General features: G+C 45.0%; 1 protein-coding gene and 1 pseudogene across 4 annotated transcripts in view; both read right to left on the bottom strand.

The window, feature by feature from the left end:
• The window catches only part of ARHGAP44 (Rho GTPase activating protein 44), a 166,052-nt gene extending 140,773 nt beyond the window's left edge, over window positions 1–25,279 (bottom strand). For all 4 annotated transcript variants that reach the window (XR_008507232.2, XM_045889824.3, XM_064583051.1 and 1 more), the window contains exon 1: window positions 24,871–25,279. Coding sequence is in view for 3 of the 4 variants with exons in the window: in XM_045889824.3 (XP_045745780.1) it covers window positions 24,871–24,923 (53 nt within the window). In the remaining variant the exon portion in view is untranslated. The remainder of the gene's footprint in view (window positions 1–24,870) is intronic.
• Window positions 1,810–4,774, bottom strand: LOC129046258 (small ribosomal subunit protein eS27-like; annotated as a pseudogene).
• Window positions 25,280–26,559: the final 1,280 nt, after the last annotated feature.

The raw sequence follows: 26,559 nt of genomic DNA, 5'->3' as shown, positions 1-26,559 counted from the left end.
ATGATCCTGGAGTCCCAGGATCGAGTCCCGCATCGGGCTCCCTGCTCGGCAGGGAGTCTGCTTCTCTCTCTGAACCTCCCTCCTCTCATGCTCTCTATTTCATTCTCTCTCTCAAATAAAAAAAAAAAAAGTAATACATTGAAAGAAGCCAGACACAAAACAGGAGAGGCTACATGATTTATGTGAGGTCCAATTGTTCCAACACCATTTGTTGAAAAGACAATAATTTCTCCATCAAACTACCTCTTCATCTTTGCCCAAAATCAACTGACCAAATTTGTGTGAGTCTTTTTCTGGATTCTCTCTTCTGTTCAACTGATCTAAGTGTATATGTCTTCATCAGTACCTTAGATGATGATTATAGTAGCTTCACAGTAATTATTAAAATTGGGTAGTGTGATCCCTCCAATGATATTCTTCTTTTTCAAAATTGTTTTCAATACTCTAGTTCCTTTGCCTTTCCATGAAAATTTTCCAGTTAGATTGTCTGTATCTACAAAAATATCTTGCTGAAATTTTTATGGAAATTGCATTAAACCTATAGATCAATACAAGGGAGAACTGACATCATAACTAAATTGAGTCTTGCAATCTTGAATACAATGTCTCCCCATTTATTTAGATCTTTAATTTCTTTCATCACTGTTTTGTAGTTTTCAGTATACGGATCCTGCATGTTTTACTAGATTTATCTAAAGTTTGTTTTCTAAATTTTACTTCCAATTGTTCACTGCAAGTATATAAAAATACGACTGACTTTTGTAAGTTCATTTTGCAACTTGAGACTTTGATAAGTTCACTTATGAGTTCTAGGAGCTTTGTCATAGATTCCTCAGTATTTTATTTTATATATAATTCGAGTTCCTAATATAATCATGAATAGATTTTAATTTTGTCATAGGCTTTTTTTTTTTTTTTTTGGTCATATGCTTTTGCTGTACCAGTTGATATGAGTATTTGTTTTTTCTTCTATCATTTAATGTGGGAGGTTACACTGATTTGTGAATTTGGACCAATCACATATTCCTGAGATAAACCCTACTTGGTCATAGTGTATTATTCTTTTTATATATTGCTGCATTTGATTTGCTGATATTTTGAGGATTTTTGCATTTACATTCATGAGGGCTGTGGTCTGTGGTTTTCTTGTAATGTCTATGCCTCGTTTTGTTATCAGGGTAATGCTGTGTCCTTCACAAACTAGGCAGGGAGTGTTCTCTTCTATTTTCTGAACAAAATTGTGTAGAACAGATGTTATTTCTTTAAATGTTTTGTAGCATTCACCAGTGAAACCATCTGGACCTGCAGTTTTGTTTTTGGAAAGAATTCAATTTCTTTATAGATGTAAGACTATTCCAGTTATCTGTCTCTTTGGTGAATTTTGGTAGTCTGTGGCTTTCAAAGAGTAAGTACAGTTTAAGTTGTATAAGTTATGTGCAGAGTTGTCTGTAGTATTTTTTAATCCTTTTAATGACCTGTCGAGTCAGTAGTGATATCCTCTTTTATTCCTGATAGTGATCATCTCTGTCTTATTTTTTTCCCTATTTGGTTTTGTTAGATCAACTGTATTGATCTTTTCAGAACATCATCTTTTAATTTCATTTATCCTCTCTACTACTTTGCTATTTCACTGATTACCAATCATCTCTTTATTCTTTATCACGTCTTTAATTTGGTTTTATTTTGTATTTTTTCTATTTTCTTAAGGTAAAAGCTTAGATTATTGATTAGAGACTGTTCTTTTCTTTTTTTTGTATCCAAAATCTGTTTATTGGGATAGTTTCCCACTCATGTTGATTCATAGTGCTTTTAGTGCTGCTTTCATCTGAAGAAGCATCCTTCTGTAAGCCTTGCTTTTCCTCCTGTGGGCTGGCAGAGGACAATGGAGCAGCAAACACAAAACTACCATTTGTGTGTGGCTAAAGATGGTGGTGACTTTGTATCATCCCAGGCACCTCACATCCATGAAGTAGGAGTTGGGGCTCTGCACCAGGCACTTCTTGTGCTTTCTCTTCTCTTCCAGGGATGGGGACAGGAGGTCCTTCATGAGGGGCATGTTCCCGTGGGGGAAGTCATCACCACCAGAAAGTGACTGTTCTTGTAATATAAGCATTTAAGGCTATTAATGCCCCTCTAAGGTTAGGGGCATCCCACAAATTTTGATGTGTTGTGTTTTCATATTCATTCAAAACATTTTTAAATTTCCCATGAAATCTCCTCTTTGGCTTAGGATTGTTTAGAAATGTATCATTTAACATCAGGATTTTTTTAGTTATCTTTCTGTTACTGGTTTCTACTTGAATTCAATCATACTTTATATGATTTCAAAATTTTTAAGATTTATTTTATGACCCAGGTATGGTCAAACTTGGTAAGTGTCTCAGGGGCACTTGAAAAGAATATGCATTCTTGGAGCACCTGGGTGGCTCAGTCGGTTGAGTGTCTGACTCTTGATCTCAGCTCAGGTCTTGATCTCAGGGTCATAAGTTTAAGCCCCGCACTGGGCTCTATGTCTGGGCTTGGAATGTACTTAAAGAAAGAATATACATTCTCTTGTTATTGGGTGGAGTTTTCTACAAATGTCAATCAGATCCAGTTCCTTTAGAGTGTTATTTGGTTCTTCTATATTCTTGTTAATTTGCTGTCTATTAATTTCATCAATAACTGAGAGTGCAGTATTGAAGTCCCCATGTAGAACTGTGGATTTATCTACTCCTTTCAGCTCTATCACTTCTTTCTTCATGTATTTTGAACCTCTATTCTCAGGGTGCATACACATTTAGGTTTATTAGGTCTTCTTTGATGAATGGAACTTTTTTATCATTATGTACTGTCTTTTTGTATCCCCGAAATTTTCCTTGATCTGAAGTCTACTGCATCTAATATTAATATATGCACTCCTTTCTTCTGAATGGGGCAATCCTGATAAACTCTTATTATTATTTATTTTCAGGGTTTTGGGAGTTTCCACATAGTCATACCTGAAAATAATTATACAGTTTCTTTCTAATTTTCCTAGCTTTTCATATTTAGGAACTTTTTATGACTCATTTATTCTTAGAATGGCAAGGATAGATATGTACCATTGCTACCCTAATATAATCCCTCATCACATTCTACTCAAGTTACAACTTACTCCTTTTTTAGCCTAAATGCTTACGCAGCAGTTTTAGCTAAGGGCTGTATGGTTACTTTTATACCTTTTCAGTTGGAGAAGGTTGTGTTCCTTGCTCAAACACACAGCTTAGGATGAATCAAAGAGGTTCGGTGACAAAGAAAACCATTACCCAGCTGCCCAAATCTGCTTAAAAATCCAGAGGCTCAACCAGATTTGCCTTCTACTCTCTTTGTTGGCCTCCTACATTCTAGGCTGCCCCTTTTCAATCTACCCATACACAGCAGCTAACATACTGTTCCAAAGACAACCGTACCTAGTAACCCCATTTCTGCTTTTCGAGGGCCTGCAGTAACTCCTCATTGCCTAACAGACCACATTCTCAATGCCTGGGCTTCGCTTCCATGGCTCCCTAACGCCAGTCTCCCCCAGTACCTGACTTTCCACCAAGCTCCACAACACACACTCCCTTCTACAAAGTGCCCCTATCCCCACTCACTGTGCAAACAACATCCACTCCCACCTGCGCATGCTTGGTCTCCTTCCTACGGACTGTCTCCTCTTCTTCCTATTTAACTCTGAACTACTCTCAAAGGCTCCCTTTCAAGTTGCACCTCCTCCAGGACGCTTCTCAAGCAACAAAAGGAAAGAGAATTTCAGAGCGTTCTGGCCTTCTTTGTATCTGGCCATGGCCAGTTCGGGACTGGGCAGTGCCTGGATTCAACTGGGTTCTACTGTGCCAAACTTGGGCAAATCTCTTACCTTCTCTTGACTAGTCTGTGCTCCTATAAAACGGAGTCAAGGGGGCTCCCACTGCACTGAGTTTACACATTTATCATTGTCCTCATGATCATTCCACTCTCCCACTCCAAATCTTTCTGACCTTTGACTCAGCACCTCTTGGTTGCATGCTTACATTCTCTTGCTAATCCTTCTAGACGAATCTACCCCATCAGGACTATTTCTGTATTTTTCTCAATATTGAACATAATAAACATTTATTGAATAGGAGGGGAAACTGCCTATTTCTCTCACAGAATAGATATAAGGGGGGTGTGTTTGCAAGGAAACACAACAGGCACATTCTAAATGCCTCGAGGATAACCACTAAGGGAGCACTGCTTCTCCTCCCTCCTCTATTATATTCCACAGAATCCAAGGAGACTGGGGACAATCAAGACAGGCAGGACAACAATCTTCTTAAAAATCAAAGAACAACCTGCAGCAGAGCCCTTTATCCTCACTTTTCTGTAAAACCAGGAGATGCAGAGTAAGGCCAGGTGGGAAGGGTTTCGTTGGAAACACAACCAGGGTTTCCAATGCAGTAGGGGTAGGTGAGGTGGGGAAGGAAGTTGAATGGCTTTCTTTTTTTTTTTTTTAATTTTTTATTTATTTGCGAGAGAGAGAATGAGAGACAGCATGAGAGGGAGGAGGGTCAGAGGGAGAAGCAGACTCCCTGTTGAGCAGGGAGCCCGATGTGGGACTTGATCCCGGGACTCCAGGATCATGACCCGAGCCGAAGGCAGTCGCTTAACCAACTGAGCCACCCAGGCGCCCTGAATGGCTTTCTAACAACAATCTGACCCTGATGGTTAACCGTGATTCAGGATATCTACCACTTTAAGATTTGTGGAAAGTAAAGGAGGTCTTTAAAAAAAAAAAAAAAAAGGTAAAGAGAAAGAAGAAATCAAAAGTAAAAATAAGGAAAGAGCGGGACATAATAAAGGAATACTGAAAGCAGGAAGGGTACCAAGCTGGAGGAGCATACCAGATGGAAATGAAGAATTAATATGCACATGTATGTGCACATACTCATATTTACATATGAACTTCCTTGTCTTTCACTCCAGCCTCTGTAGCTGCTCAAGGTACAGAAAAGTTATAAAACAATCTTTGTAGGTTTATGCACAATGACAGGATTGGGTGTGTGACTTGGCATGCCCCACCCCCATTCAAGAGAGGGTGTATCAGGATCTGAAAGACCCCAGTGAGGTGGTGCACTCTACAAATATTAGGCTTATCAAAAAGGGCATTAAAAGCCTAACAGTCTAGATAACTATACTTTTAGCAGTAATAAAAATACAAAATGCAGGGGCGCCTGTGTGGTTCAGTCACTTAAATGTCTGACTCTTGATCTCAGCTCAGGTCTTGATCTCGGGGTCATGAGTTCAAGCCCCATGTTGGGCTCCACAGTGGGCATAAAATGCAGTCAGTAACTCTGACAGAGAAGGAAGCAACTGCCCTTCTGAATGTTGAGGAGAAATCCCAAAACCTGACACCAAAGACCTGAGGTCCAGATGCTTGTGAGCCACGGACAGGAGTGATTTGAGTGAGTGAGCCCCATTCCATACTGACACCCTCAGTCACCTGGACCAGGAGAAACGTCAGCTTCTCTGTGGCATTCTGGGACAAACTTGTCCACAGGAGGGTCTTGGTGGAGGAGGGCCCACCTTCCCGTGACCATGCTTTTGTGCATGCTGAACTGTGCATGTTGGTTTCTGCAGGTCCTTATGGCGTGCAAAGCAAATTCCCATCACGAGAGAGAGTGCGCAGAAAGGTGCACAGCAGTACAGAGATGTGACCACAGCCTTGGTCAACAGTGACAGGTAAGGAAGCCTAACTGTCCATTGAGCCCACGGGCCCAGGTCTGTTTGCATGAAAACTGCCGCTGTGTAACGAGTGGATCGAGAAAACCAATACTCCAGATACACAGAGAATGTTCTAGAACACAGTTATGGCTGTGACTCGTCGAGTCTGCGGCTTCTATTAAGAGAAATAAGGTATTTCAAAATGCAAAAGCAAGGTCCGTTAGAATAGTAACTTGTTTTGAAAAAGAGTTAAGACTGGCTCACACGTGCAGGGAGAAATGCAGTCTCCCTCTGTCTTCTGTTCCCAAATTACCAAGAGGTACTGTTGGCAACTTTTTAATAGTCTTCCAGAGACATTGTATGCATTTACAAGCATGGTAACTGTGAGTACTTGGGAGCCTAATCACCTACCATACACTAAAAAATTAGGTCGAATACCACACGAGGTGTTCTGCATCTTGTTCTTTGCTTTTGTTGGTGTATCATGCAGATGGCTGCATATTGGTGCATTTAGATTTGATTCACACAGTGTTTTGTCTGTACATGTCTCTTAACCTAACTAATGAGTTAATAACGTTGTGACGAACACATTCTATATGCATCCAGATTAATATCTTAGATTTGTGTGTGCACTTCGCTACCTTAAATCTTCATTTCCATCATTCCCTCATCTCCTTCTGTCAGAACCCCATGCTTCCTTCCTTCCCCTTCCTTCCACGGTCCAACTTACACCACTTTTTGCTTCTTGAACCCTGATTTACGAATGAAGTGACTGTCCCATCATCCCAATCATTCTGACATTTCATACCATCTTAGGGTATTCATAAAAACCAGCCTCAAATCGTCACAATATGTTCTGTCTTATTTTCCCTACTGGAGTAAAGGCCCTTGGGGGCAAGATTATCTGACTGACTTATCTCTCTTGGCCTCAAGACCCTCACACCACCGTGCTTGGCACAAAGCAGAGAGAAAAAAAGTAATGCTTGTGCAATGAGAAATGCGTGCTTCATGGGTGTTGTGGGTTGAAGTGTGTCGTCCCCTGAGAAGATAGGAGGAAGTCTTAACCACAGGAACCTCAGAATGTGACCTTAGCTGGAAACGGGGTTCTTACAGATAGAGGTATGATGAGGTTGTACTCAAGTAGGTGGACCTTAATCCAATATGACCGGGGTCCTTATAAGTAGAGACGAGACATACTGAGAGAAAGACATGGAAGAGGCAGACACTGGAGGGATGTGTCTATAAGCCCAAGAACACCCAAGGAGTGTTGGCAACACCAGAAGCTAAGAGAAAGTCCTGACACTTTTTCCCTGATACCAACCAGTTGTCCTACAATTCGATTCCATTCTGACACTAACCATCCAGGGTTAGCACGGACCCCACGCATTAAGGCCAAAGTACTTCCCAGGACTGCCCCTACCTCAGAGGCCAGTCAGAAGTTTCAGCCGTCCCCAAACCATCCATAAATCTGCCTAGCTGTTTCCAAATTCAGTGCTTCCCGCAACCCAGTCAGGTCCCATAACCCATTAGAACGACTCACAGAACTCACCAAAAGCACTATACTTGGGAGTATAATTTTACATGCATGGATAAAGGTCACAGCTCAGGAACAACCCAATGAAAGACATGCACAGGTCTGGGATGGGCCGGGGAGCTAGGTCAAGCTTCCATGACCTCTCCTCATGGAATCTGGGTGCCTCTCCAGCACATCAGTGTGCTCCGCAGCTAGGAAGCTCTACGGAACTTCAATCCCCAGAGCTTTTCTATAGGGTTTCATTACGTGGGCATGAAGGAGGAAGTCACTGGCCACAGCACTGAACTCTGCCTCCCCTCACTTCCCTGGAGGCTGGGCTGGCCCAAAGTTCCAACACTTTAATTATGTGGTTGGTCTTTCTGGTGACTAGAACCCACCCCAAAGCTATGTAGGGGCCCTGCCACGAAGTCACTTCATTAGCATGAGAAAGCACAACTATCACTCCAGAAATTCCAAGCGTTTTTTAAAATCTCTGTGCCCAGAATTAAGGACAAAGAGGAGATACTCTTAATTATACCACAGCAAGGAACAGATTCTCCAGGAGAGCCTTCAGAGGGAGTCTGGCCCTGCCCACACCTTGATTTTGGCCTTTTGGCTTCTAGAACACTGAGAGAATCGTTTGGGGTGGTCTTAAGCCACTCATTTGTGCTAATCTGTTATAGAACTATAGGAAAGTAACACAATGGGTGAAACAAGGCTTTCCTTTCTGGGTAACACTCTATCTTAAAATGGGGGCTACCAATGTATTCCCCTTGCTTCCGGCCCATCTAGTATTTCCTGCCACCCCTCCCGCAGGCCATTCTTCAGCCCTGGGCTCTTCTCAGCACTCCCCCCATTCCCAAGCTTCATTTCTACCCACCTGCTGAGGATTCCCAGCTCCACCTCCCAGACCTCTCTCCCAAGCTCCAGCCCCTCATCCCAGCTGCCCACTGACTCCCCCATGCCCTTCTCTTGGGCTCCCTCTCAGTGACTGGCATCCACATCCACTTGGCGCAAACCCAAACCTCAGCAGCAGCTTATTTCCTGCCGCTCCCCCAAGTCCTACCAAGGTCCCCTGACTCAACGTCTTCGATATCTCTGGAACCTCTGCAGATCCCGCCTCCTCATGGCCACAGATCTGCTCCAGATGCCCAACATCTCACTGGGATGACCAGCTGGTCTCCTAATCAACAGCCAGGTTTGCTCCCCTCCACTTGGTTCTCCACTCTGCATCCAGACTCGTCATTCCAAAACCCAAATCTGACCTTGCTACTCCTCTGTTTAAAGTAACAACAACAGCATCTTACACTCACTGAGGTTTGCTCCATCCCAGAAACTATTTTAAGTACTTTATTGTATTAATTCATTTCCAACAATATCATAAGCCAGGAATTATTAATATTCCACTTTGCAAATAACACAATTGAGGCTTATAAAACCTCAGTGACTGGCCTATAGTTTTGCAACTTGTACATGATGGAGGCCTGATATAAGCCTCAGGACCCAGGCTCATAACCCAAAGACTATGGGGAAAGGTCAAACGATCACTCAGTAATTTACCCCTGCTCCTTAGGTAAAATCCCAATCTACTGAATCATGTCTTAGAAGTAGGGTAATTATAAAGTTTGCTCAGGTGTTTACCTGCTGCCCTGGCCCTATTAATTCTGTAGTCACTCTCAGAGGTATCCTTGTCTGGGCAAGTGAGTCATCTGATTTATAAACCTCATCCCTACTCCCAGTGACATTCCAAACACAGAGATCTTACTTTACTTCCTTGAAGGAGCCACCCCCTACATCCCTTGGCATTCATACACATCATCTCCACTTGCCTTTTCCTAACAATGCCTCTCCCTTCAGGTGTCAGCTTGCAGGACTTCCTCCCAAACCCCACTCCAGCCAAACCCAGTGATGTTCTCCTGGTTCCACGAACAACTCCCCTCTCGTCCAAGCCCCACCTTCTGGTAATGGCTTGTTTACTTGTTTTTCCCACTCTCATGCTTCTAGCACAAGATATGGCACATGGTAGATACAGCGGACACTGTTCCCCTTCAGGAATGAAGATCTTATTCCCCAGCTGCTGGGAAGGCAGCCAGATGACCAGCCTCGGCTGTCTACCCCTCGACACTGCTCTCCAGGGAAAGCCCAACTCCAGTGACCAATCAATGCAGAGATGTAAGAGCTCAGTCCTTTCTCCCCAACTCAGGACAACATTGGGGAGACACCCAAGCTCCAACACCCCACATGGAACCAACGGAGGCCTTTGTTGGGTCCACATCACAGCCTAACTTCCTCTCCCTAGTCCCACTTCCTTTCGTCTCTTCCACAGGTACGGAACCTAACAGCACTTCCTAACAAACATTGTGCATGTTATTTTCAGTATCTGCTTCCCAAAGACCCAACTGGTGACAGTAGGTGGTCAACAGATATCTGTTTGATGAATGCCACCTTTTTTAAGATTTTATTTATTTACTTATTTATTATTTGAGAGAGAGAGCAAGAGTGAGAGCGAGAAAGAAGGAGCAGGGGCAGAGGGAAAGAGAGAGGGAGAAGCAGACCCCCTGCTAAGCAGGGAGCTCAACGTGGGGCTTGATCCTGGGACTCGGCAGTCATGACCTGAGCCAAAGGCAGACACTTAGTCAACTGAGCTACCCAGGCGCCCCGATGAATGGCTTCTTTACTCACTAGGCTGTCACGCCTTACACATTCCTCCCAGCATATGTGACTATGCAGGGGGGCATGGGTATAAGTCCATTGGTCTTCGCTACTCGTAAGTATGATTAGAGAATCAAAGTTTTGAATTGAAGGCAACCTTTATTAAGGACTAATCCTAAAGCCATGTCCTATTTTTGCTAATAGAATACAATCTTGGGAGATCACCAAGGCACGATTATAAGCCTACAGCTAAACATTTAGCATGGGAAACGTCAATTTTGTGGTGATAAAAAAAAATCCATTCTGGAGCACCTGGGTGGCTCAGTTGGTTAAGCGTCTGCCTTTGGCTCATGTCATGATCCCAGGGTCTTGGGATCGAGCCCCATGTGGGGCTCTCTGCTCAGCGGGGAGCCTGCTTCTCCTCCCTCTGCCCCTTCACCTGCTCATGTGCACTCTCTCTCTAATCAATCTTTTTTTTTTTTTAAAGATTCTGACACCTGTTTGAGCAGCCTCATTTCCAGCACCCTGATAAGGACTGGCTCCTGCTGTTTGCAAAGCACCTTGGACAACACATATAGGACACAGAAGAGTAAGCCCCAGCCCCTGTAAATACAGCTCCCAGTCCAGTGAGGCAAACAGAACCAACGGCGACTAGAATCAAAGCAGGGTGAAAAAAGGGATAAAAGAGGACAAGCACAGTGCCATGGATGCACAAAGGAAGAAGCAACAGTGGGAAGAGGCGGGACGGGCTGACATCTCCACTGAGCTATGTGCATGAATTTGACAAAGGGCTCTTGAGTCCCTTCCGTATTTTAGACACTGTGCTGGGCATCTGCGGGCTACCTGACTACAAGATGACAACAGACGGACATATGCAACACTGTAACTATACTATAGTATGCCAAGTTTTATACATCACTATGAACCAGTGCTCTGGAATATAAGAAAACAGTCCTGACAAACAGAAAGGAGAGGCTTGATCAATGGTGAGGAAGATACCGCCAAAGTAAGATTCAAACTTTTTTTTTTTTAGGTGAACTTTTTTTTTTATTCTTATGTTAATCCCCATACATTACATCATTAGTTTTAGATGAAGTGTTCCATGATTCATTGTTTGTGCATAACACCCAGTGCTCCATGCAGAATGTGCCCTCCTCAATGCCCACCACCAGGCTAACCCATCCTCCCACCCCCCTCCCCTCCAGAACCCTCAGTTTGTTTTTCAGAGTCCATCGTCTCTCATGGTTCGTCTACCCCTCCGATTTCCCCCACTTCATTCTTCCCCTCCCGCTACCTTCTTCTTCTTTTTTTTTTCTTAACATATATTGCATTATTTGTTTCAGAGGTACAGATCTGAGATTCAACAGTCTTGCACAATTCACAGCGCTTACCAGAGCACATACCCTCCCCAGTGTCTATCACCCAGTCACCCCATCCCTCCCACCCCACCCCCCACTCCAGCAACCCTCAGTTTGTTTCCTGAGATTAAGAATTCCTCATATCAGTGAGGTCATATGATACTTGTCTTTCTCTGTTTGACTTATTTCACTCAACATAATACCCTCCAGTTCCATCCACGTCGGAGGTTCCTCAAAAACTTTCTTTTTTTTTTAAAGATTTTATTTATTTGAGAGAATGAGACGGAGAGCATGAGAGAGGGGAGGGTCAGAGGGAGAAGCAGACTCCCCACTGAGCAGGGAGCCCAATGCGGGACTCGATCCCGAGACTCCAGGATCATGACCTGAGCCGAAGGCAGTCGCTTAACCGACTGAGCCACCCAGGCGCCCCAAGATTCAAACTTTCTTGACTTAACATTCCCCGCGATAATGTGCTACAAACTCTAGTTGAAGGAATGGATGTTCACGGAAAATGGTTTTCCTACACAAAATGCTGGGTTGAGCAAGCTACGGTGGACACTGCTGCCTACCCAGAATGCTTCGCTCCTTCTCCCTTCCAAACAGAAGTCTGATTTTTGTCCAGGTATCAGTTGCTCCCCTGTGAAGCTCTCCTGACTCCGAAGATGTTTCCCCCCACCCAACTCCAGGAAGGTTCATAAATGGCTCTAAGCCAGTCTTCATAATCCTACCTCCCCAGCCAGTGACTAATTCAAAGACCCAGGCTGGAGGCCCATCAGCATCCCTTCCCTCCAACCTGTGTTAATGGTCAATAGCACACATGTGAATGAATTGCCTTAGACTGGAGGAAAGGACTCTTATCTTCTCCCATGACTGGAACCCTGTGGGTTGCTCTTCGTCTTAGTTCCTTTGGCTGCGCTAACAGAACCCCGCTGACCGGGGTGGCTTAGAAATAACAGGAATTGATTTCTCACAGTTCTGGAGGCTAGAAGTCGAGATCCAGATGCCAGCTGATGTGGTGGGGGGCTGTTTTCTGGATCATCTCAGTGCCTTGGTGTTCTCATAGTGGAAGGGACAAAGGAGCTTTCCAGAGCCACTTATCAGGGCATGAATCCTATTCACGATGCTCCATCCTCACCCTCCACAAAGATTCAGACCATGGCACCTCTCTTGCCTCCTGTTTGGTTTATAAGCATGGAAGCAGATTACTTCAGCTTCCGCTAACAGCTGTATTCTGAGCAGAAAAAAAAAAAAAAAAGCTGATCTGAGGAAGAGGCCAATGCAAAGATGAAGGCAAAGCAATGGAAGACAGCAGATGCCCTGATCACAAGGCATCTGGACTCTCCCTACCTTTGGATGCCCTGTCATCTGAAACAGTTACCTTATAGTTTAAGCTGCTCTGAACTGACACCTGCTACTATAATTCAAGGCATCCTAAGTGATACAAATGATCAACAGTTTTCCTTACTGTGGAACTTCTCAGAGCCTTAAATACAAACGCAGATTGTACATTTCTAAGATGAACCGACAGTGTGTCACATTTCCCACAGTCCTAGCGGTCGCACCCCACCCCCACAGAACAAAACCTGTTAAAAAAGGAAAAGGACATTCTTCTGTCCATGGATTAAAAAATATAGTCTGGCCAGTGTTGCAGGAAGTCAGAGAGAGAGATTCAAGGCAAGAACACAAATGAAGGACCTCTGCTCTAGGAACACTCCCCTGGTCATTCCAATTCCATGACTACCCCCATCCTTCCCAATCTCCTCTTCTGCTTAGATGAGCCCGAGTCCATTTCTGGGGCTGCAACCAGAGAACCCTAACCTGCCATGGGGAACCACTTGTCCTCAGCCTTGAGTCATGCAGACAAAGTTTCAAAACGTTCTGTCTTTAGAATTAGCAACCCAAAAAGGCTATTAGCATATCACTCCTAATGACAGACTGTTTTACTCTATAAAATGAGATCTGGCATCATGTCCTTTCCAGAGCATAAAGATAAGAAGTTTCCCATGTTTGAAACCAAGGCTCAAGAGAACTTCAAGCATATTTATTTAGACCTTTCAGGGCCCCAAACTTAAAACATCATTATGAGAACTTCCAGCTACATTTTACCTTTGCCCCCTTTTGAGTCCTGGGAGGATTTTTTTTTTTTTATAAACATATAAAATGTATGTTTAAAGAATTTGGGATTTTTTTTAAAAGTACAAGCAGCAAGAAATCAAACCACTCATAAGCCTGCCCAGAGATAAATAGCCCATGCTAAGCCTTCCAGTCTTTCCTGATTTCCTTCCAGTCTTTTCTATGCAATTTTTTTTAAAACACTGTGCAGTCTCAACTCTGTATGCACTTCTGTATCCTGTTTTCTTATCTCAAGCATTTCTCTCAAGCCCTCAAATTTTTGGAGTGTTATGAAAACACTGAGATTGTTACAATTGTATAGATGTGCCACAATTAATCACTCCACTAATATTGGACATTTACATTTTTCTCCTTTCTCCCCTACTGCAGTTGGTAGAGTACAATGATAAACAACATCCTCCTCCCAGCCAGGGGGTCTGGGAGCAAATCTCAACTCCCAACAGTGTAGCCAGCAGCAACAATGCACCTGCTCTGAGGCTCTGCAGAAAGCAGGGAAAACTTCACAACCTACCCTGGGAGTCTGTGAGGATTAAGCAGGACTGTCTGGAAAGCACCACACCAAGTGTCTGTCACGGGGTACGCTCAGTAAAGAGCAGTTATGACCACGAGTGGGTATACACATACGCCTGCAATCACAGCGACATGCACCAGGAGACAGAGCTAAAAGCTCTGTCTGCTTCGCATATTCCTTATTTTTTAAGGTCTCTTTGCTTACTACGTTATGCGGGAGTCTGTAAGGGCTTTGGTGGGTACCCACAATGCTTTCTTTCCACAGCGAGCACAGAGAAAAAAAAGAAAGAAAAGAAAAGAGAAAAGAAAAGAAGGAAGGAAGGAAGAAAGAAAAGAAACAAAGAAAGAAAGAGAGAGAAAGAAAGAAAGAAAGAAAGAAAGAAAGAAAGAAAGAAAGAAAGAAGGAGGAAACAAAGGAAACAAAGGAAAGGAAAGAAAGAAAGAAAATTACTTTCAAAGGGCATTTCTCTTACCCTTTCTCTGGAACTGCCGTAAGGAAACAAAGTGAAGAATTTTCTATTGGCAGAAATTTCATCATATGCTCTCTGTGGTTAAGGCGACATACAAGATACCCATTACCTGAAGTGAATGTGACATTATTTTTATTCAAGTCAAGAGCAGTTAATTAGCATTTGAAAAACCACCTAAACTGAAGTAACTGGAGGGACCCCGAGGCTACAGAGATCCACTGTTGGGGAGAGCAAGACCAGCGGACACATTTGCTTGTACCTGACCTACTTAGGACCCAGCCTGAATCTGGCTCTGTCCCTTTCTTGGTCCACCACTTCTAGCCTCCATTCCCCACCTGTAAAGTAAGGCTATAAAGAGCACCCAATTCATACAGATGTTGCAATGAGTCCATAAAAATAATGCTTATGAAGCACACAGCCCAGGTCTCGGCTACAGGTGACATCACTATGGCTTTTGAGGTTCTGTTCTTTCTGGGTCCATGAAGGACTGCCTTTGCCCACCCCATGTCAAGTGAGGTGTGGCCAGGTGATTTAGTTTGGCCAATGAAATGTGAGTAGAAGTGACATGTCACTTCTAGAAGAAGACACCAGGAACCAGGGTGTGACTGACCACATCCTCATTTACTGCCTCTGCCATCAGACAGGCAGGTGTGGAACAGAGCTATGGCAGCCTGGGTGCTCGGGGGACAACTCCCAGTCCCCACCAGCCAGGGTTGTAAGGTGCAGCGACGTGGAGGGTTTCTGTCATGGTGGCATAACCTAGACCACCCCAAGTAATACAATAACTAATAGTGGGTATTAAATGAATGAGGCCATGAGCGTTATTGATACCTCCAGATTATTTCAAGTTTGTGACTAAACATAGAACAACTGGGTTTGATTTGGGAAAATAAGACAAATGGGTATGAATTTCAAGCTGTAATTCCCAGGTACTCAAGCCTATAAATAAAAATCAAAATGAATGCCTCGTGTCAAAGAGACTCTCAGCACAGCAAGGGATAGTGGTAATACCTATGATTTATTGAGTGCTTATTATTCTCAGGGGTTATGCCAAGGATATTATATTTATTATCTTATTTAACCCTGGCAATAATCCCATAAAGTAGGTGACATTCCAGTGTGGCAAGATGAGAGAGAATTTCTGTTCTCATTATTCTTCTCCCCACTGTAAGAAGGGCTTTAAAAAAAAAAAATCAAAAATTAATCTTGACATGAGAAATAGTGGACGTCAGTAAGTCTGTTATCCTAAAGACGCTCCTCTGAACGATCTCACAGTTTCAGATGCTCCTCTGAAGGATCTCACAGTTTCCTACAAAGGACAATGAAAATCAACAACTCCAATCATCCAGAGTTGAGAAAGAATGACCTTTGGTAGGCACAACTGTGGAGGGGGCAGGGCAGAGGGCACTGTGTGGAACAGGGGAACAAGAAGGAGTTCAAAGATGGGCAGTGGGAGAGGAGAGAGATTATACTCCTGGTTATACAGCCGTGGTAGAGGCCCCCATCTCCTGTCATCCCCAAGGAGGCTTTGTGACTAGTTCTAGCCAATGAAATATGAACACAGGTGACATTTATAAATTCCAGACCCCAGCATTTAAGCCAGTATGGCATCTCTACATTCTCTCTTCATCTCTAGCAGTGATTGAAAGCCATGTATTGAGATGAAGGAGGTGCAGGCATGGGGGAGGGAGGATGGATGCAGACTGGATCCCTAAATCACACATGGAGGAAAGTGGTCCTTGGAAGTCCCCACACTCACATCACATTTCAGGTGAGCTTAAAATAAATTTCTGCAAAGTTCAGCCACGGAGTTTCCAGAGCTCACATGTTACCACAGCAGAGCCGAACCTACCCAAATACAACACGGAAGACTAAAGACTAAAGAACAAAATCAGCCCAAGGAAATCAAGAGGGAAAAATATTTTAAAAAGCAAAATTTATGACACATAGAAGAAGAAAACATTGATCAGGAGCTAATGAGAAAGAATTTAAAAAAAAAAAAAAAAAGAAAAGAAAAGTTTAAACCTAAGAGCTGATTCTACAGGATGTGGAGGAAAGTAAAGCCCCTGGCAAAGCTGATTAGCATGAAGAAAGAGAAAGAAGTGCAAATTAGGAGCTACGACTCTATACTCAGAGAAGATTCTATTAAATTTTAAAATCATAATGAAATGAATGCCTTCCTATAAACTATGTTACTAAAAATGACTCAAGAAAAGACAGAAAGCGTAAATAGTCCGATGAAGAAATTGGGAAGCCTGTCAAAGATCTACCTCCAAAAAATGTCCTGGAAAAGTTGTTTCTAACCTTTAACGAACATGTTAGTTCCTTAACTCACTGCCCAGAAACAGAAGGCAGTGGGCAATTCATTTCACAAGGTTATAAAAATTTGGCAGGTGTAGCAAAAGAAAAAAAAATCCAGATGTTCTCATTTATGAATACTGAATGCCAAAATCCTAAATAAAACAACAACAAATTAAATCTAGCGGTATTTTTAAAAATTAACAAATCATAGTCAAATAAGATTGATTGCAGGGAGACAAGGAGAGCCCAGTATTAGAAAATCTGTAGGGGGTCAAACTCATAAAACACAAGTTCTTCAAGGGTAGGAACTCTATTGCTGGTGTATCCCCAGTGAAAACAATGTCTGGAACATAGTAAGTGCTCAATAATGAATTTACAGCATAAATTGCTGAGTGAATATAGTTGAAGGGAAAAGATATGATGATCTTTAAAGACCATGAGAATACATTTAATCAAATTTAACTTTGGCGCCAAAGAAAGACCCAAAGTAAAAGAATAAAATTATGTAATAGGTAACGTGATTAAAAAACAAAATCTCTTGAGCCAATTATCATGCATTTCCATGAAAGATAGTAAAAAGACATGGAAGCCTATTTATTGCCCCAATAACTTAACACTGTTCTGTAAGTCCTAGACAATGCGATTAGACAAGAAAATAAGTATAAATACTGGTGAGGAAGAAGCAAAATGATTATTTGCAGAAAATATTAATGTCTACCTGGAAAAGTTGATAGCCTCAATTTTTGTAAAAAGTATTTAAAACTAATGAGATTGTTTAGGACAGTGGTTGTTAAGACAATTACACAAAAATCAATAGCTTTCTTACATTCCACCAATAAAGAGTAAAAAAAAAAAAAAAAAGAGTTGTGACAATGACAAATTACCCAAAAACAAAAGCAAAACTGTGCAAGACTTAAACAGACAAACCCGATTTTATAGGATCATAAACAGACTTGAATAAGCATACCCTATTCCCACAGGGGAAGAATTCTCAGCATACTCACTAACATAAAATTGTCAATCTCCTCCATCTTAATACATTCACTTATAAAAATGCCGAGGAAAAAAAATAAACAGGTAAGCAAAGCTAAGGAAACATAAGCAATTCTAATTTATAAGGGAATAATGTGTAGATTAGCTGTGGTAAAGGCACAACAAGATCCTCAGGCAAAGCTGTTGAGTTCTAATTGCCAAACCAAGGAGTTGCCCTGGAGAAGCTGAGATTTGGGAACCAGACCAACTCCACTGCTCCTCCCACCCAAAGCAAGGGACATCAACCCACCGCTGCTCGCCTGGGCAGGTGGGCCTACCTCACATTCCTGCCAACTGACAGGTCAAGAGAACAAATTAGAAATCCTAGAAACAGATCCAAGTAGGTGAAACCTTTTAGTACATGATGACACTTCAATACAGTGGGACTGAACCACATTATTCAAGTTGATAGTAGGGTAACTACTTGGGGTTTCTAAAAGATTTTATTTATTCATTTGAGAGAGTGCATACACGAACAGGAGGGAGGGGCAGAGGGAGAAAGAATCCCAAGCAGACTCCCCACTGAGCACAGAGCCCTACCCAGGGCTCAATCCCATGACCCTGAGATCCTGACCTGAGCCCAAATCAAGTTGGACGCTCAATTGACTGAGCCACCCAGGCACTCCCTACTTTTTTTTTTTTTTAAAGGAAAACTAGATGTGACACCCTAGTCATGTCATACACCAAAATTAATGACTGATGAATTTAAAGTCTGATGGTAAAATTAAATCACATAAATGGTAATGAAAACGTATGAATTTTTATGTAATCTCAGGCTGAGGAAAACATTCCTAAGCATAATATTTAAGCACAAACCATAAATTGATAGACTTCAGATCACAAAATATTATAAAAGACAAAATATAAAAGGCAAAAAAAACTACAGGGAGATGGGTGGGCATATGACAAAGCATAAATATGCTTAATATATTAAAAATTACCTAAAAATCAATAGGAAAACAGTTATGACATGACTTTAGAAAAATGGGCAAGACATATGCAGGCAGTTCAGAAAAGGGAAGAAACGTCCAACTTAAAAAATGCCCTGCGTCACTGGAAATTGAAAGAGAAGCAAAGAGGTTTTTCATTTATGCATTAACAAAGTTGTGATATTACTTCCTAAGAGGGTTAGGGGGAAGAAACTGGCAATTCTGCTGAGGATGTAAATATAACACGTGTGTATGTTTGGATGTATAAAATATACATTCAGGTGGTCTTAAAAACTCACATGCTCTTTGACCCAGAAATTCCACTTCTAAGACTTCATGCTAGGAAAGCAAACTAACGAAAAGTATTTGCTACATGATTAGCAAAAGGAAATTGGTTGACTGTGGTGGAATATTATGTACCCTTGAAAAATTATACTATAGATATATAGTTGTTGACAAATAGTTGTTGAAACAAGGTGATATTCAAGATGTAACACAGGAGGATAAAGCAGATTGCAAAAGAATAGACAGGATATGGTCTCTATCTCTTTTTTAAGAATACATGCCTATTAAAAACATAGAAAATGATATTCAAAATATTAAATGTGGTCCCCAGGTAGTGAGATTACTGGTCATGTTTTTCCTTCTTGCCCATCTATAAGTTTCTAACTTTCCTACCATAAACAAATATCATTTATGTAACCAAAAAGAAAGTTAAAAAAAGTAAATTGAATTCTGTGGGAAAATAAACATTTACTCTAAAAATAAACTCTAAAGTTGGAAAATGAAAGCAAAAACATCTGCTTTCCGGACAGAAAGGATAGTTTTAAATTGCTAGATGGCCACGCGCTTCCCAGGGGCGGTGGGGTCCCAGGTTCCAGTGTACTGAGATGCCCAGCATGCAATGAGAGAGCCCCTTGCTCTCCTCCTCTCCCCACAACCTTCTCTCTGACCTACGCCTGACTCGACGCAGAGCTGAAGCACGATTTTATTATTTGCTGTCATTACCAATATAGCATTTGAAATCCACTGTTCATTATTAATAAGAGGGATGCCTACTAATCCCCTCGAAAAGGGCCATCCCTAAATTACCATTTTACTCACACGGCTGCTGATGCACTTTCTCTAGAGGCAAAAGAAAAAAAAAAGTGGTCCTTATCACCCACCCTGAAAAATACTAATGAATACTGATACATTTCCTTGGTGGAGGTGAAGCGGGAGGGGACGTCATTAATTGCTGGTGAAGAGAACAGGTCTCTCGCAATGACTTGCAGGTCTGGAGTAACAGCATTCTGCAGGAAGCCCAGCCAGCCTCACACGGATTGCTGAGAGCCGCCCAGCAGAAGGCTGAGAGCCCGCAGGTCTGCACAGTAAGGAGCTCAGAAGACGCCCGCAAAGAATATTCTCTCCAGATTTGCTAGCCTGCTCATCAATTGGTGAGTACATTCTGTTATTTCACATATATACACCAGAGCGGGTGGCAAGACAAGAGCTTCCATAAAACTCGAATGAAACTTCACACTGAGACCTCATAAACGTGCACGGTGCTCCTTGTGGGGACCAGTGTGGGTCTGCCCAGCCCTGTGGGGCTGGCTATCAGGAGGACGTACAGGGCCTGCGTTGGTCTGACACAGGTCCGGCTCACGGGGCATCCATAATAGGTGGGGAACGAAGCCTTCCGATGACTAATTTAGAATCGGTTCTGACTTTGCCCCCAATGTCCTATGGACTGGGTCAGGGCTCTTAGGAGGCGTGCTGATGGGCAAGGCTGTGTCTCAAAGAAACCTTCAAGGAAGAGATGCTCCTCGGCTTGGCTGTTTTAACCTAGAGGCTCTGCATCCTCAGCATCCGGCTCGGTCTGCCTGGCCTGCTGCATCTCCATCCCGAGAGCTGCATAGTGGCAAAGATGCTCAGCCAAGCTGTGCACCAAAAACCAAGCCCGCCCGGGGCTGCATGCTGAGCAGTCTAGGAATGGAAAGCAGGGCTCTAGACAGATCTCTGTCTTCCGCTCCCAGCTCGGAGCCTCCAAAACCAAATAATCCAACCTGACTGCCCTGCTCTTGGAATGTCCATGCCCCCCTCCCGCACTTCCATTGCTCCTTGCCTACTCCCAGACACCACGAACATCACCCATTGTCACAGAGGGGCACAGTGCCCATTCAGAGCGACCACAGGACAACGGCCGTCACAATCTAAGAAGCCCTTTATGCTTAAGAGGCCAGGAGGACTGAGTGGGCAACAAGAGAAAAATGACAATGAACTTCATCAACCATTTGCTCAGCACTTGATGTGAGCCAGCCTCCCTTCAACCTCATAACAGTCCTCTAAAGTGGGGGCTATTGGGACCCCCATTGTGCAGACTTGGGTGGGGGAGATGGGAGAAATATCCTCTTCACCAGATCAAGGTGCCAGTTTAACTTCTCTTGTCTCTTGCAGTGAGCGGGTCTCTAAATTTCCGCTCAGGGCTTTATTCCACCCAACACAAACCAGTGCCACTTCCAAGAAAAATGGTATGCCTTTCAGGATGCTTCTCACCCCAGCAACCAACAGATGCCCTTGAAGGTACAAAATGGCATATAAATCAGCCATGAACTAATCCCAGGAGTTTCTCCCGCCTATGAATTGCTTTGCACGACTTCTGGATCCACAACACCTGGACCTTTGGCTCCCTTATTCATTCGGTTGTCAAAGAATTTCAGAGAACCTACTGTATGCCAGGTGTGAGGGCAGTTAGCTGTCCCTGCCCACAACGAACCCGAAGTCCAGAGGGCAAAATAAACAAGATAAAAATTGCAATACAACTTAAAAACAGTATGCCTTTAGAATACAGATTCCAAGAGAATGGGAATTTTGTCTACTCTGTGCTGTAATGTTTCTTGAACTCCAGCAGTGCCTGGCACAGAGCATTCAATAAATATTTACTGAATGAATGAAGAAATGGATGAACATATGGGTGAGTGCACGCCATAATGCATGTAACCCAGCAGTGATGATAGCATTTGTCCAAAGATGCCTATAGCCGCTCTTGATTCAGCATTTCCTAGTGCGGAACGCAGTCCAAGGCACATGGGGGCCCAGCCTTGCAGGGCCAGGGAATGCTTCCCAAAGGACGGAGTGAAATGAAGACACTGAAAGTGGAAAATTCAAAGCAGAAGGAACCTGTGCAGAGAATGGAGAAGCACACCCAGGAGGAGATGAAGCTCTTCCCAGTTAAAGGCAATGGGTTTTATAAACTCTCTTCACAGCCACTGAATGCCCTCTCTACTCAGATGTGAGCACTTAGGGGGAAAATACTACTAACTCCATGGTGGACACTGAAGCACAGATACTCCTATGCTGTTCAAGTGACTGGAGCCAGTCCCGAGCAGCTCTATATTCAGAACTCCAGAACCTACAACTTTCGGAAGGCAAGTGGGTAAAGAGCTATGGGGAGGAGCGACCCCCACACCTATTGCCTGTCTTCCCTCAAAGACAGGAAAGCCATCACTTTCCAGACACCCAAGGACAAGAATCCAGTGGCTTACCAAAGCAACTCCATAAAGCAACCCAAACATTCAATCCAACGGCTTCTCCGGATTCAAGAAATTAAAAAGCAATGCTAACCTCCTGCCTCACTGCAGTCTCAGGAAGTCAAAGTAAATGCTGTCCCTTTAATTTACCCTTTTATTTACTGTGGACGCTACAGTGAACAGTTTTAATCTTTTCAATAAGCATGAATTGAGCATCAACTGTCTACAAGGCATTGGGCTATAGACACCATACAATGGCGGTCAATACATTCTATTGGAGGCAGACAAGAAAACAAAAGATGAAAGCTAGGAGCATTTCAGAGCGAGGGGCATGGTGACAACCTTGAACAGGATGAGAGGTTAGACAGTGAATGGTGGAGGGTGGCCTCTCGAAGGCCTCTGAGCTAAGACCTGAATGATGAGGAACAGGCATATGGGCAGCGCAAGGGGGAAAACAGCAAGAACAAAGCCCCCAGAAGGAAATGAGCTTGGGGTGTTTGGGGCAAGGAAGGCCGCTGCGGGTGGGACAGAATGCGTATGGAAAGACAAGGAGGAGTCAAGTCGGTAAGGTCTGATAGGCCCCCGGAAAGATCTGGGACGCTAAGTGCAAGGAGATGCCACTGGAAACTCTTAAGCAGCAAAGAAACATGAACTGATTTTTGCTTTAAAAAGTTCACTCTAAAGGTCATCAAAACGGATACGTATTAGCGAGACACAGGGGTGGACTGGCCCTCACTTTCCCTGGCGCGTAACACAACAGATACCATCGGATAAAGACAGCATTTATCCGCCAGCATCCACCAGAGTCCCGACAAACAAGTCGAAAGTACCACTCTCTTGGTGACCAGTTGCTTGGACTTCCAAGAACGTGCTTTCAAATAAGCTCACTTATTCTGAAGCCCAGCGTCCCCTCTTCCTGGGTCATTCCCTCTGTGGAGGAGGGTTTAAAAAAAAAAAAAGGTTCTATGCCCAAGGCTCATAAATCTCACCACTTTCGAACACACCCTGGAAAGAGAAAGAAGAGTTGGTTGGTTTCCGGCGCGCCAGGGAGAAAGCCTGAACACCTTGCTCACATTTCCATTCAAGCACTGAACTGAAACCCCAAGACCAAGCGGGACCAGCAATCCCAGTTTATGGGGGGGGGGGGGGCGCTCCTGATCGCTTTAGAAAGAAATCAAGATATTCAAGACAGGTCAGCTCGACGGTCATCTGCTAAACGACCAGGATGGGAAAACACTATTTCAGTGTCCAACATATCAGAAAAGCAGCCCACGTGAGGATCTATCTGTGGCCATACCATGCCAGAAATCTGGGCTAATCTGACTCTGCTATTCATAAATTCTCCCTCATGTGAAAGCCCATGTGTTTGGGAAAGGGAAATGAATCCAAGTCAATTTTAGACATTGTTACTTGGAAACCATCTGGAGTCCCTGGAAGCAGAAGAAACCACCGCATCCCCTGCCCTCGGATGCCCACCAGAATTAGGGCAGTATGCTTACCTGGGAGTTTCGCCGGCCCAATTTCCCAGGGATGTCCCCACCCCCACCCTGCCAGATGCCAGCCAGGCTCCACTACCCACCCCAGAAAGGTATTTGGTTTCCACATAAACCTAGTGGAGAGCCCTCCATGTGTGGAGCCTGCTCTTGAACTGCACCCAAGGCTGGGTTCTCAGCTTTCCACTTTGCTTTAGAAAACTGCACACCTGAATTCCTCGGCACACAGCAGCAAGGGAAATCCCTCCCCAGGAGCAGAAGTTCCATGAAAAATCCCCTCTACCCAACACCCCTGTGTTCACAGCATGTCTAGCTTTGGAAGAGACCCACCAGAATCCTTATGTAACGTTAATAGATGTTGGCACCCTGCAGAGCGGCTCCTGGAGACACTAGCCCAGATGTAGCCCATTTTCGAGGCAATGACAGCAGGCTGGGTCCTGCAGCTTCCTAGGGCCCGGCTCTTCCTGACTGTAGGGCCTCTCTGTTCCCCTCCCCTACCTGGCTGTGATCCTCTGCTTATCTCATCTTCCAGAGGAGCTGGACCTCCCTTTCTGCAGGCTCCCTCCCTCTGCTGAAATCAGTCTTAGGACCAAGCCGACAGCAGCGCCATTCCACCAGCACCTTCCCTGCCCCCTCTCCCCCTCACCCCTTCAGATCCCCTCTCCAACACCTATGGCCTTAAGAAACCCGGCCAATGAAGAGATCCAGAATCTCGTACAGTCATAGCCCCAGAAAACAAACACGGCAGGAGGCGCAGGCTCAGCTCTGCCAAGCCGACCAGGCCCAACACTCCCCCCCGGACCCCCCGGGAAGCCTGAACTCGGCGCAGGGGAGGGAATCTTCGGAGAGCGACTGCGGGTCGGCTGCCTCCAGCACAATCGGAGCAAACACCTGTTTCCAGGAAGCCAGGCGGCCGGGGGCGGGGTGGGGGGGGGCAAGAGGGGAGTCCCGGGGAAAGGCAGGGAGGACAGGGTGAAGGGGCAGCCGGGGACGCAGGTAAAGGATGCGTCACACTTTGCGCTTGGCAACCGGAGCCCGGGCGCAGCGGGCAGAGCCAGAGAAGGGCTGCCGGGGCTGGGAAGTTCCGAGAGGAGGGGTCGCGCCCGCGAGCAGTCCCGGAGGGGCCGGCGCAGGGGCAGGCACGGCGGGGAGGGAGGGAAGGAGGAGGGAAGGGAAGGGAGGCCGGGAGGCCGGGGGGGGGGGGGGGGCTCCATCACCTGCGCGCCCCGGCGGCGGCAGCCTCGCCGGCGCGCACCGGGGAACCTACCTGCCCACCGTCTGGTTGGCCAGCTGGCGCATGCGATTGAACTGCTTCTTCATCGTGGCCCCGCTGCCGCGCTGGCCCGGGAGCTGGGCGAGGACGGAGCAGCCCGGAGCCCGCCGCAGGTTACATGGCTCCCGCGCGGAGCCTCCCGGGCGGCGGCGGCGGCGGCACTGCGGAGCCTCCGGGAGCCGTCTGGCCCGCGCGCGCGGCTCCCTCCCCAGGGCACCGCCGCCTACTCCTCCGCCCGCCGCGGCGCCCGCTGCCGCATCCTCCTCACGCGCGCCGCCGCGCCTGCATGGTGACGCCCGCGGCCGCCCTCGGCGCCGGCCAGGTCCGCGCGGCCGCCCGCCCCCAGCCCCTCTCCGGCGCGGGGACCCGGGAGCCTCCGCAGGCTGCTGGCCGGCTGGCCGGGTGCTCCCCGCTGCGCCTGTGCGGCGGGCGCCGTGCATTCTGGGACTTGTAGTCCTGCGCCCCGCTGCCCACCTTTCCGCGTGCAAAGTTTGCAAGGACCGAGGTGCTCGGCGGGAGGGCGGGTGGGGAGGCATGCTTTGCACTGTAGCACTCCAGGGAGGGAAAGGTTTCGATGCTTTAACAGTAGCCAAGTGGAACCAAGACTACAACAGCAAAGGAGGAAAGTGAGCATCTGTCTTCCATTGTATTTTAAGTGAATGTGAGGCATGGCTGTTTTGAATTCACAGGAAGGAGATTTATGCAGGCGGGTACGTGGCTCATAAAATTGCATAAGGCCACCTGATACTTGTTGAGGTGCCCAGTTAAGCTTCGGGCCCAGGGCCTGACCGAGCAGAGCATGCATCCCAGAAGTTTCGTCCTTAATTTTTACCAAACACAAGAGGTAACCAGAGCCAAAATAGAAGAAGGGTGTAATAGTGTTACCTGGCTCAGTTGGTTAAGCGACTGCCTTCGGCTCAGGTCATGATCCTGGAGTCCCGGGATCGGGTCCCGCGTCGGGCTCCCTGCTCGGCAGGGAGTCTGCTTCTCCCTCTGACCCTCCCCGCTCTCATGTGCTCTCTCATTCTCTCTCTGTCAAATAAATAAATAAATAAAATCTTAAAAAAAAAAAGAATAGTGTTACCTACCGTGCCTATGGAACCAGACTGACTGGGGCAACTTTCTTGTATGACTTAGATTCCAGTCTCATAACTGTACCCATTTCCCTTGCACCTCCGGGGGACCAAGGGGCATCAGCTGTGGCAGGCCTGGAACAGTCTACACAGCAGTTTCCCATTGGCATCAGTTGGCTCCTTGAAAAGGGGTCCTGACCTTCTTTGTGCAGGCTCCAGCCGTAGGAAAAAGACAGGTGATTGCAATTAGGTTTTATCATCCCCCTGTCAAGTAGTCGGGTGGTAGGGGCTTTGGATCAGATAAGAGTTCGTAAATTGGACTTCTAAACACCAATTATATAACCTTTGGAAAAAATTACATAATCTCTGTAAGCCTTGGTTTTCCCATCTCTAATAGAGAAATAATATTGCCCGGTAGGTAGCAAAGATAGAGAACTATTTGCTAAATTACCACTAATTAAATAACATACATTTCTATGTAGTACATTATGTCATATTCGTTTACTACAAATATGATTATAGTTAGCATAATAGAGCAGAATGCCATTCCTACAACAGAATTACTAATCTGATAAATGAAAGAACTTTTTTGCAGTGGTGTATTTTGCAT

Source organism: Mirounga angustirostris, unplaced genomic scaffold (assembly GCF_029215605.1).
Source record: "Mirounga angustirostris isolate CCGP_5_RB_7025 unplaced genomic scaffold, mMirAng1.0.hap1 SCAF_17, whole genome shotgun sequence".
In the NCBI taxonomy this organism is placed as follows: domain Eukaryota; kingdom Metazoa; phylum Chordata; class Mammalia; order Carnivora; family Phocidae; genus Mirounga; species Mirounga angustirostris.
This window is presented reverse-complemented; position numbering and strand designations above follow the sequence as displayed.